Source organism: Heptranchias perlo, chromosome 25 (assembly GCF_035084215.1).
Source record: "Heptranchias perlo isolate sHepPer1 chromosome 25, sHepPer1.hap1, whole genome shotgun sequence".
NCBI lineage: Eukaryota > Metazoa > Chordata > Chondrichthyes > Hexanchiformes > Hexanchidae > Heptranchias > Heptranchias perlo.
Window position 1 is genome coordinate 35691570 of NC_090349.1, and position 12654 is coordinate 35704223.

The 12654-nt window shown below is 41.7% G+C and overlaps 1 protein-coding gene across 3 annotated transcripts in view; it reads right to left on the reverse strand.

The window, feature by feature from the left end:
- Positions 1–12654, reverse strand: part of ptpn11a (protein tyrosine phosphatase non-receptor type 11a) — a 43607-nt gene that overhangs the window by 6629 nt on the left and 24324 nt on the right. For all 3 annotated transcript variants that reach the window (XM_068006005.1, XM_068006003.1, XM_068006004.1), the window contains exons 10-14: positions 11056–11187; positions 10758–10912; positions 4232–4299; positions 3572–3723; positions 2164–2279 (exon numbers count right to left, since the gene is read on the reverse strand). In XM_068006005.1, coding sequence (XP_067862106.1) covers positions 2164–2279; positions 3572–3723; positions 4232–4299; positions 10758–10912; positions 11056–11187 — 623 coding nt within the window. The remainder of the gene's footprint in view (positions 1–2163; positions 2280–3571; positions 3724–4231; positions 4300–10757; positions 10913–11055; positions 11188–12654) is intronic.

Here is a 12654-nt window from a genome sequence, read left to right on the forward strand (position 1 = left end):
AGTATTAATATTCACAATTCTCATAACAGTGACACTGTTTTAATTCATATATTTTACCATTGCTACAGTGTGGGATCAGTTAAATTCCTTATCGTTGACACTCTACAGTTTTTTTTAAAAAACACTACAGCAGGGAGAGAACACAACCAGGTATCATTTGCAATAATTCACATGCAGATAATGGTGCAGCATGTTAACAAAATTAAGCCATCATGATACCAAACATTTTCATTAAAAAAAAGTGTTGCAATTTCACTCCCCACTACTTTCCTTAAACTGATCAATGTGAGTAATTTTCAGTGAATACATTTTGCGCCACAATTCTCTACTTTAGTGAGAGAATATCAGCAGGAAAGTGCCATTTATATTTCCTGGAGTTCTCACCCCATGAGAACCTTATTACGAGCAATGGAGTTAGTTACACTCCCTATGGGAGTCACAGGACCCTTTGCATGTTTGAACTGAACACAATAAATTACCCTTCATCCACATGCTACAGAAAATCAAGCTAAATAAGGCATCCAATACCAAGTACAGACAGAGACCTAATGTAACCAAATAAAAACTGTCGCACTCCAAGTGATGTAGTACTCTCGTGATATTTATTTGAGCGTTTCAATAAATTACATGTACTGCAACATCACCACCAGCAGCATGTCCAGTTTCAGTGCAGGTAATGATTTTAAAACTTAAAAAACAAACCTAAAATCAATTTCACTTTTAAAACATGCCTAGGATACAACATTTTTTGTGTATGTACATTGAGTATACACATTGTAATCAACAGGTCCTCAGTGTTTAATCCCCATTAAATAAGACTGCTATAGTCAGAGATGACCCTGGTTGGGTCCAGGGAAACCCCCACACACTTCCAATCTCGAGAGACACCAGTTACGGATACTGAAACCAAGCAATGGACGTAGTGCAGCCTAGTAGGGGTGACAGTCACACTTTGATACTTGGGTTTCTCAACTGTGCCCCACCTACAGCACCAATGACTTTACATATACTGTGAACAAATCAAATCATCCAGCTCTTCCCACATGAACAGCAAGATAGTTGTGTCTAATTCCTCATCTATAAATTCGGTTGATTGTAATGCTATTTTCCAGAAATACACAAATCCATCGAGAGCATCTTAAGTTTCTGCCTCTCCCAAACACCGTAGGGAAGATCACTCCAATCAGAATCAATTCACCATCCATTCCACTTTACGTATTCCATCATCCTACCTTTTTCTCATTTACTGCACCGTTCCAACCATTTCCTGTGTGTTACTTTTCCTAAAGCACTCCTCCTTTCCTTCTCCAGTTTATACCATACAATTACTCCAGTTGAGACTCGAATTGAACTCATCTCTTGTAGGAGAGCCCTACACTGGACTCAGGCAGTGAAATGCATCCTTTTGAAACAGGTGTTCTTTATGTTCATACCAAATGACAGGGTCTATTGCTGTATATAATAAAATTATTTAACATTTTTTTTTGCAATGAGCACACTCTTTGTTTGGGTAGCAGAGATGTTCTTCGGAAGCTAAATCAGGGAGTCAGGACTGTGCCAACATTTGCAGAGGGTCTCCACACACAAAGGTTTGAATACCATTGTGTTGAACTTTTCAGGTGTACATTTGCTTATCTAGGCGACACATGGACTTGAACACAGCTTAAAAAGGGATGAACTGTCAATTTGGGCATTCAGTATCGGAAACAACAGACTAGGCACAAAGTAAAGTTCCCTCTATTCTGCCTCAAATTCAGAAGAGCACCTCATACTGCACCACAGGCATTACATTTCTCATTATAGTTTCTCTGACCATGATTGACAATTCAGTGGTAACTAACAAATTATGAGCAGCTTCATACTATACATTTGTATCTACTACAAAAATGAGTTGAGGCCACCTCAAACTCATTTCACTTTGGACCCCTGCAGTCAGCAGAGGGGAGGCACTTTCATCCCTTTAGCCTGGGCTGCATTCAAGCCCAGGTCAGAGTTGAAAGGACAGTATGCACCATCCACTTCAACCACTAATCCATCTTTCACAATTTACAGGACCGAAGAATTAAGACCAGAACGATTGAGCTTATTTTGATTTTTCGAATGGACCCCATTACAGCAAGAATGGGAAGAGTGTCAAATCATGGTGGGATGGACAGTACTTACTCTGTACACGCTGGATTGGGTGTGCAGGGTGGGAATGGACTTTGATCCCCTCCACACGTCAGGTCTGATAAGGAATATTTGATGTTTGTGTATTCACGTCCTTTTATCTTGCTTTTCTAGAAAAAAGGCAGGGTCCTGGTTAGAATGTTTTATGGAGAGTCCTTTACACAAGAATTTGTTCAAACACAGGCTGAGTTATTTTGGGAAAAAAAATTATAGTCATTCTGATCTTTCTACTTTTTAAATAAAAAACAACAGGCCTCTCCTCCCCTACTCAAAACCAGCACTGTACCCTACACACATGCTGCCAGCACAATTATGGAGGAGCACCTCACATATACCACACCCGCCAAGACTCTGATGAGCATCCCTGTGGAGGCAAACGCTCTCCCAGCCTAATAACAGAGCATCCTGCACTCATTAAAAAAAAGATATAACTACCAAGTCTTTCAGAATTCCAACACACAAACTGATCTCTGTGGCTGACAAATAATTTGCATCTGTGCAAAGAATAGAGATAAGCTAGGCTATAAGGTGATTGAAACTTTTCTGTACGGTGGGGCAGTCCAACATACCCCGTTGGCAATCCAATCCACACAAACTGAGCCCATTAAATTAGTTTACACCTATATAAAAAAAAACTAGTATCTAATACAGTATACCACAGATTACACCTACATAAAACTGCCAAGAATATAGTAGTTTTTCAAAAATTTCCTCCTCTCCTGAAAACACTTGACCATTGCTGGGATACAGCTTTGTACATACCTCACCCAAGTGGCTATAATCCAGGTATGAGCCTGATCTGTCAAAATCAGCCCAAACCAGTCCTCAACTGAAATCCATATATGCACATTTTTCAGGAGTCACTGGAATGCAATTAGAAGCAGGAACCCTGGCTGAATTTTCCTCCAGTAATTCAGGAATGCTGAAGCCAATTGTAATATTCCTACTGCCACCGCAATAGAGATCAGCTAACTTGGGGGCTCCAACCTGGAATATTATTGGTGTGCTTGGTTCAGTTTCACACTGGGATGTGCTATTGGCAGTGAGCTGTCATGGAGATTTTTTATTCTATCCAACGCGCGGTCTTTACAGATCTGCTAACGCTGTTAATTGGAGTGATGGTGAAGGGTTCTCAGCTACTGGTAACTGTCAAGATTCCCTAATTATAAAATATAATTTATTCATACTTTGACATTAAACATGAGAAGATCAAAACTTTAGCCACTCAATCTCCTTGCCTAGAATGGCCTTTTCCCATTGGCTGAAGTCACATACCTATCTGAATTTACCTAATTCATTAATGAACAACTAGCTATAAACAGGGCTGAGAAAAGTAAACTGTTTGTGATACAGATCATTTTAAATAAGAGTGTAACATTCCCGCTCACTGCACATGCTGTACCTGCTCCTCCTCGATCCGACGCTGCAGTGTTTCAATGTAGTGCTGAACAGCCATGTAAATGAACCTGTACTGAGCCTCCGTTTGAACCATCCCAGAACGCTGTGACCGCACCATCTGGATACTCTTAGGAACATCGATGTCACAGTCCACACCTACAGTGCAGAATCCCACATTACACATCATATTCCCAGTGAAGGATGTACCTGCCAAGCACCCCCCCCCCCTCCCCAACACACATCACATTCCCAGAACACAATTTATGAAGCATAATACAACAGGACCCAGTACAATATTTACACAGACCATAAACACGACCCACACACAGCCGGTTCTAGAGTAGTCTCCTGCGCAGTTCCAAATACTTATACACCAAAGTGTTAATCTCTTCCCCCCACACAGGAATTTATCCATAGACAAGAGAAATTTGGCAGCATTTCATTTAAAATAGTGCAGCACACTGGCCCTGCTTTTGCACTCATGATGTAGACAGTGCGCAAGAACAGCAAGTAACTGAGTGTTCAACAGTTAAAGCTCTGTCATTTGGGATTTAAATTTTGCTTAGCTCAATTCAAAATGGCTGGGCTTCGACACAGTCAGGAATCCTTTTTTGTGGCTGAAGGCTGTTGTGAATGATGAGCCAGTTTGCAGTTGTATACCCACCCTTCTCTCTGATAATGTCAATCAGGATGTCGATCACAATAAAGGTTCCTGTGCGCCCAATCCCTGCACTGTTGGAAGAAAAGACTTGATGTCAGTATCTAACACACTCACCAACCCAAAACATTTAAGAATTTGTTCACAAAATAATGAAGTTAAAACTTCAACCAATGGGATTTCAGAGACCAAAAGTTCACAATTAACTGTGCGTGGATAGGGGACATTCTGCTGATATTGGAGCTAAGACTCATTACTGGGGTAATGCAGGAGGAGCTTTACTCAATGTGCTACATCTGACATGGGAGTGCTCGATGCAAACAATGAATGCCAAAAATAGGAACTGCTCTATTTCCCAGTGCCAAAAGAGAGATTTACCTGAAATTTCTAACTTTAATCCCACAAGAGGGGGAAAAGGAGGAAGGAAGGAGAGAAAGGAGAAAGAGGAAAAGGAAGGAGAAAAAGAGCTCACGAGAGGTGCAAATGTAAGAAAAAGGAAAGTGTTCCCATCGCTAACTCTGTTGGAAAGTGTGTGGACGAGTAAGGACAGAATTGGGCTTAGATGTGATGCCCCGTATGGTTACATAGCCTGCTGATACTCACTGTCTTGGTTCACACTAAAAAAATGGCCACGAGATACCATGGGACCAATGGCTTCTGTGGAACTGTACCCCAGTGAGTCAGCATCTTCAGGAGAGGAGAAAATTGCAAGAACAAAAATAGGTTTTAAAAAGTAAATTCATTAAGCTGTCCTTTCTCTCCGAGGGATGCTGCTGCAGGATCATTATTCTGGAGTTTTGTAAACCTACAATTAAGCTGTGCAGTGAATTTTGTCTAATCGCCCTTTTGATGCTGAAAAAAATTACAATAATAAAATGCACCTTCATCTTTAACTCCATTAGCCTTGTCACAATGTTTTAATTTTCCCATTTTAAGCTGATAGAGGAAAAAAGCTGTTTCATTGTCCCCAAAGGATGGCTGTCAGAATTTAAATTGCTGTTTGTGTCCAACACGACACTAAAACCCACACATCACAGTGACTGTGCCGCACTACACAAGTGTGGCCCAGTTACAAGTTTTTGGCAAAGGATCAAATCTTTCTTCCTCTCCCCCGCCAACACAAATTCTTGCTCCGACTCTCAATTGGAACAGTGAGTTAAAGCCATATAGACCAGGGTGTTCCCAGATTCCATCGCTGGACAGTGCAGGGTTGGCTAATCTCTGCTCTGGTGGTGGTTAGGGAGCTACATTAGCCACAGTGTTGGCAAAATCTAGGGTCCCGTCTGAAAACTGCTGCTGTGGATACTGAATGAGGACAGGATCAGGCTCAGCTGTGATTTCTCCCAGTCGAACAGCACATTGATTTTTTTTTTAAAAACTGGCACTTCGGTGAGCTACTGGACTCACCTGCATTAGGACAGCTGAGGGAGATATAAAAAAAAAGTGAACAAAAAAGTCACTTCCTATTCCTCAAAAAAAATCCCAAATATTTGTGAATAAAAAGTATCACTTCATATGAATATCCAAGTCAAGATGGAAGGCAGGGTAACCAGTTCTCAGATCTCAGCCTGTGATACTCTGTAAACTGATCGCTATATGAGTGTAGTTTGGTGGATCTGGGCGAGAGAGAGAAGATACAGACAGACAAATCTTCCCCTGCTGCTTTCTCATCGAGGAAGTTCAAATTGCAGGGCTAAGTGCTGCACCCATCTCTTGACAACCAATGACTACAGTACCTTGACTACTGCAATACATAGATGTTGTTATTTTAAACCTAGTGAATTAGCAGGTGATATAGGACTTTTGCAAACCACGTTCCAGGATGCTTAAACTCAAGTTTTGCAAATTAGGCAGTGGAATAGCCACCGGGAAGTCTCATGCCATAAAGCAGCCATCTGTTTCACACTGGGACCATTGAGGTTTCAAGCCAATTAAGTGTAGGCAAATTCTACAATAGCTGCTCTGCTACTTTTATTTGTAATGGGGGCTTGAAATAAAGTTACCAAGAAATTACAAATCAAAACGGGAAACAGTTTAATCAGTCAAGACAAAATTTCTTTTTTTTTAAAAAAACAAGTTGTGCTCTGGATTACTTGGTGCACTTGCACATTTTAACAGTAGAATCATAGAAAGGTTCAGCATGGAAGGAGGCCATTTGAACACAGAGTCCGCACTGGTTCTATGCAAGAGCAATCCAGCTAGTTCCACTCCCCCGCCCTATCCCCGTAGCCCTGCAATTTTTAAAAAAAAAACTTGAGTATTTATCCAGTTCCATTTTGAAGGCCATGATTGAATCTGCCTCCACCATCCCCTCAGACAGTGCATTCCAGATCCTAACCACTTGCTGTGTAAAAAAGTTTTTCCTCATGTCACCTTTGGTTCTTTTGCCAAAATCTATGCCCTTTGGTTCTTGACCCTTCTGCCAATGGGAACCGTTTCTCTCTATCTATTCTGTCTAGACCCTTCATGATTTTGAATACCTCTATCAAATCTCCTCACCACCGTCTCTGTTCCAAGGAGAACAACCTCAGTTTCTCCAGTCTATCCATGTAACTAAAGTCCTTCATCCCTGGAATCATTCTAGTAAATCTCTTCTGCACTCTCTCTAAGGCCTTCACATCTTTCCTAAAGTGCAGTGCCCAGAACTGGACACAATACTCCAGTTGTGGCCGAACCAGTGTTTTATAAAAGGTTCATCGTGACTTCCTTACTTTTGTACTCTATGCCTCTATTTATAAAGCCCAGGATGCCATATGTTTTTTTAACCGCTTTCTCAACCTTCAACGATTTGTTCACATATATCCCCAAGATCTCTCTGTTCCTGTACCCCTTTTAGAATTGTGCCCTCTAGTTTATATTGCCTCCTCTCATTCTTCCTACCGAAATGTATCACTTCGCATTTTTCTGCATTAAATTTCATCTGCCACATGTCCAACCATGCCATCAGCCTGTCCATATCCTCTTGAAGTCTATCACTATCCTCCTCACTGTTTACTACCCTTCCAAGTTTCGTGTCATCCGCAAATTTTGAAATTGTGTCCTGTACACCCAGGCCCAAGTCATTAATATATCAAGAAAAGCAGTGATCCCAGCACCGACCCCTGGGGACCACTGTACACCTCCCTCCAGTCTGAAAAACAACCGTTCACCACTACTCGTTCCTGTCCCTTAGCCAATTCTGTATCCATGTTGCTACTGCCCCCTTTATTCCACGGGCCACAACCTTGATGAGCCTACAATGCGGTACTTTATCAAATGCCTTTTGAAAGTCCATATACACCACATCAACTGCATTGCCCTCATCTACCCTCTGTTACCTCATCAAAAAACTCAATCAAGTTGGTTAAACACGATTTGCCTTTAACAAATCCGTGCTGGCTTTCCCTCATCAATCCACCCTTGTCCGAGTGACTGTTAATTCTGTTCCGGATTATCGTTTCTAAAAGTTAAACTGACTGGCCTATAGTTGCTGGGTTTATCCTTACACCTTTTTTTGAACAAGAGTGTAACATTTGCAATTCTCCAATCCTCTGGCACCACCCCATATCTAAAGGATGTTTGGAAGATCATGGCCAGCACCTCTGCAATTTCCACCCTTACTTCTCCCTCAGCAACCTAGGATGCATCCCATCCAGACCAGATGACTTATCTACTTTAAGTAGAGCTAGCCTTTCAAGTACCTCCTCTTGATCAATGTTTAGCCCATCCAGTATCTCAACTATATCTTCCTTTACTGAGACTCTGACAGCATCTTCTTCCTTGGTAAAGACAGATGCAAAGTACTCACTTAGTACCTCGGCCATGCCCTCGGCCTCCATGAGTAGATCTCCTTTATGGCCCCTAATCGGCCCCACCCCTCCTCTTACTGCCCGTTTACTGTTTACATGCCTATGGAAGACTATTTACAGGATGGTACAGACTATTTACAGGAAGGTACATGGTCAGCATGCCTTTCATATCTGCACAATAATTTTTTAACACGGCGCAAATGTGCAGGCCACGGAGGGGTGGAGACTGCAGTTGTGCAGAGACTATCCTACTCTTCTTTAGGTGCTGTTGGGTTGGGTCAACTTCTTGGGGCAGGGAGCAGATGATGGCGTGTTCCCATTGCCCTTACGGCATCAGCTGGCCCCTCCAGGGATGTATTGTGGGGTTGGAGAGAGGGAAGCGCTCCACTGCTTTCTTAAAAACAGCACATGACTGAACTTAGACTGGATTGCAATCAGAAGAATGCCACTTTACACTGAATTCAACACTTGTCTGCTCTATTAGGGTTTAAAGTTGCCTGGTCTGTACTCTCAACCTAACAGATGAAGTAGATTAGCAGACTGGTTACCCTCTATTGAGGAGCATATCAACAGGAGAAAAGGAGTAAAAGGGGCCAATTAAAAAAAAAGCACCTTATTCAGATTATGAATGATGATTTATTTCAGACCATCTATCATTTATCAATCAGAAAAAGAGTGAGTAATACAAACATTTCTTCACTCCCATGATAGCTGGAACATAAAGCACCTGTACATGAAATATAACTAAGTAATCTAATGACAGTGTTCTGGAATTGGAAGAAATCTCAAATTTAAGCACAAATGAGGGAGGCCATTCAGCTCAGCCTTCTGTAGGAACCTACTATCTCCCCTCGTAGTATCTGTCTCTAGAATGATTCAGAGTTTTTGCTCCCTATACCCTCTTCAGACGACCATTCCGGGTATTAAATCACTGTGTGAAGTGCTTCCTGACATCAGTCCTGAACTTGCCTTTTACCAGTTTGTACATTTGTCCCCTTGTCTTGCAGTTGTGGTTCAATTTGAAATAGTGCTCTGGATTAACCTGTTCTATTTCACTTGGTATCTTGTAGACCAGTAGGAGGCCTAATTAATTTCCTTTCAAGGTTTAAGAGTCCAAATTTTTCTAACCTTCTCCAATAACTCTAAGACTAGGAATGAGTCTTGTAGCTCTTTGCTGCATGTTTCTCTTGTGCTTTAGTTGCCAAAACTGAATGAAGCAAATGTGCAACCTGCGCATGTTATGAGCATCAGCATGACAGCATCAGATTTGGCAATGCAGTTCAATATTGTTTGCTTTGTTGATTGCTGCTTAGCAATAATTGGACATGGCAAGTATTGGGTTTACAATCACTCCCAGATCTCTTTCAGCCTCTCCCCTAGCTAGTTCAACATTATTAAGCATAAAATAATGTGTACTTGGCAGTTGAATCCAAGGCAAGGGTCCAATTGAGGGGTTGAAATATCAATACATAAAATCCCAAGTCCACCCTGTAACTTGTTGATTTATACTGAAATATTCTTACTGTTGCAGCTGTTCATTTGACATGCAAAATAAAAAATAGGATTGTTAAGAGTTTGAGAGGACACATGGCAATTAAATCACAGGGCAGGAACTGCACTTTAAAAAAAATATAAAGAAAGCTTACACTACACTACAGTAATGGTATGCAATCTTCCACATCCACTTGCTCACTGTACTAGGGACCATGGCTTATCCACAGTCCTGCTGCAGAGTACAGAACAGACCAACTCCTCAGGACAGAACCAGGAAGGCACCAGGTTTGATTTCTGATTTGTGCTCAATTAGCTAGAGTGGCAGTAGGAGTGTTAGATCTGGTTTCAATAACCTTGGATTGGGGGAGAAAGGAGGTAACAAAAATACACAAGAAAAAACATCCAGCCAGGATTTTAGCTCCCAAGTGAACTGCAAATATAGAATTGGGTGAAGACTGGGCTCAGCCAAGGTCAAAAAAGTGGTTTCAGTGTTGTGGCTCACACATGAATAGCAGCCACTTGCTGAGGTACCAGAGGCAACTGGTATCTGTGGAATTGTCTCTAATGAACAGTGAACATTGAGATGGATGAGGAAAGGAGGCAATAGTAAAACCCAGATCCAAGTAAATAGCCTCAGTGAGGAGATGTTGCAAGACATGCACATAAAGCTTTGTTTGTGCAGGAAGTGTGTGTTGGGGAGTGGAACACCAATTTTTCCCCATCCAGTGTCAGTCTTGAGTTCTGCCAGGTCAGAGACAGAGACAGAGTAAAGCTTCCCCCACTCCAACAATCTACAACCCGAACCTCAGAACCTATTCTATTGCAACAAGTGAGAGACACCAACTTCCTACACCAGTCAATCTGGTGTGTGGCCTCCCAATATGGTGTCAAAAAGGCGACTGTGGATTCACACACACCAACTTCCCTATTTCATGTCAAAACCTTACACTTAGCAGAAAAAGATGAGATTTTCATCCCATCCACTTGTGACACATTTAAACCTAAATGAAAGGACAGTGTACTAACCCAATGAACTACCCAATTTCCAGAGGGAGCCAATAATTTAAGTTTGGAGTACTTCACAGGGAACCAGCAATAGCTCACCAATAGCAATTATACCAATTCATTTTCAAGCACTGCAAAGTTAGTGTTAGACTATTGATATTGTTTCAGAGAGCTCCCCCATCAAAAGGATTAGGATTCACTCATTGAGTTAAGTTCCCTCCTCCAAACCCAATCTTTTCCTGTACCTGCAGTGAACAACGATCGGCCCTGTTTCTGGCATGTTCTCCTGTTTGATATTTACTTCTTCCAGGAAATCCAGGACGCCACCCGGATCACTGGGAACACCATGATCTGGCCATGTTTTGAAGTGATATTGCCACACAGTCCTTTCAGTGCTCCCCTAAAACAGAGATTTATATTTAAAATCAGACACTGGGAACTACTCTCACCCCTCCAATAATGAAAAAGGAACAAACTTAGGAAGGGGAGGGGGACACATGCACCCCCCCCCACCCCCATAGCAATCCCTACCCCCACTCTTACCTGTCCTACTTTAGACAGTTTGAGTTCCCTCAAGATATAATCGTGGGCTGGGTTCTCTCGAACATTCCTGACACGCATACCACCATATTCCTTCAGAGACATCTCATCTGGCCAGTATTTCACACATTTACTCTGAAATAAATGCATTAGCGTAAATTGCAAGCAATAGAATATGTAAATTCAGCAAGCTGTCACTGAGAAGAATGAGAGAGGAAAGACAGAGTGTGTCAGGCAGAACATTCAGCCAACTTCACATTGAGCTATAGATCATTTTTGCATCCATAGCCTGTACCCCTTGTACTGCCATAATTCCCTGCTTTAATTATTTATCCAATTTGCCTTTAAAAGAAGCAATGATCTCGGCCTTAACCACACCTATGCTCCAGCAAACCTGTGTAAAGAAATGTCTCCTAATTTCTCTCCTCATTCTCAGTGATACTTTTAAATTGACGATCCTTCATCACTGACTCCCCAGAGAAAATAGTCTTTGCCTATTCACTATCTAAACTCTTTAGATAATTCTCTTAAATCTCCTTAGTCTTCTCTGCTCCAGTGGAAACAATTTGCATTTATAGAACACCTTTAATTTAGAAAGACATTCCAAGGTGCTTCACTGAGGCATAATTGAAAAAAAATGTTGAGCCAAACAGTCCCTATATTTCAAGTCTCCCCTCGTAATTCACGAGGTTTATAAAATTATCTAGTGCAGGAGTTTACCATTCAGCCAGTCATGGTTGTGCCAGCTCTTTCCTAGAGCATTCCAAAACCGAATTTGTCAATACAGTTCATCTTAAGTGTAAAGTTGTATCTTTAGCTTGAGTGTTCTTAGCTTACAATAACAGAAAACTCGAATTGCACAACAGGTCAACAAACATCTGAAGGTTATTGTTTTGGGTGGAGCCTGATAAAGCCAACCATTTGAAATGTTAATCTATTTTTCTTTCAGATACTGACCGACCTATACATATACAGCATTTTCCGTCTGGATTTCAGACTAGGGGATCTTTCATGCCACTGGCCATGGGGAATCTGGGGGTCTAGAGGGCAGTTGTGATTTTTAGGATGGCTTATGCTGAGCCAGGGATTGGTGCACAGTGGGAAAGGGGCCAAGAAGCAGTGAACAGCAGGGAGAAGGTGGACTTGGAGCAGTGTACAGTTGGGAAGGGGGGAGAGAAAAATGAAAAAAGGTAGGGAAAGAAGCCCCTAAAGTGGAGCACATTATTGGATGAAGAGGCACGGAAATGCAGAACAGGGATTGATTGGAGGAAATGGAGTGGGGAAGGGACCAGATCAGTGAATGAGGGTAACCAGGAAGTGCAGTGGTGGATGAGTGGGGGAATAGTAGAAGTGCAACACATCATGTATGGGGGCCAGGAAACACAAAGGTAGATTGGGAAGCAGTAAATGGAGCAGAGTACAGAATTAAAGCCATTGGACCTCAGGAGAAGTTAATTCACCTGTTTAATTAGCACTGGAAATGCAGTAAACTTTGATGGCAACTGTTAGGAGAATTTTTTTCCCCCGGATCTGGTTTTTAAACCAGATGTGGGACAAAAATTATTTGCTTGCCAAAATCAGATGGTATGTCTTTAAAATACC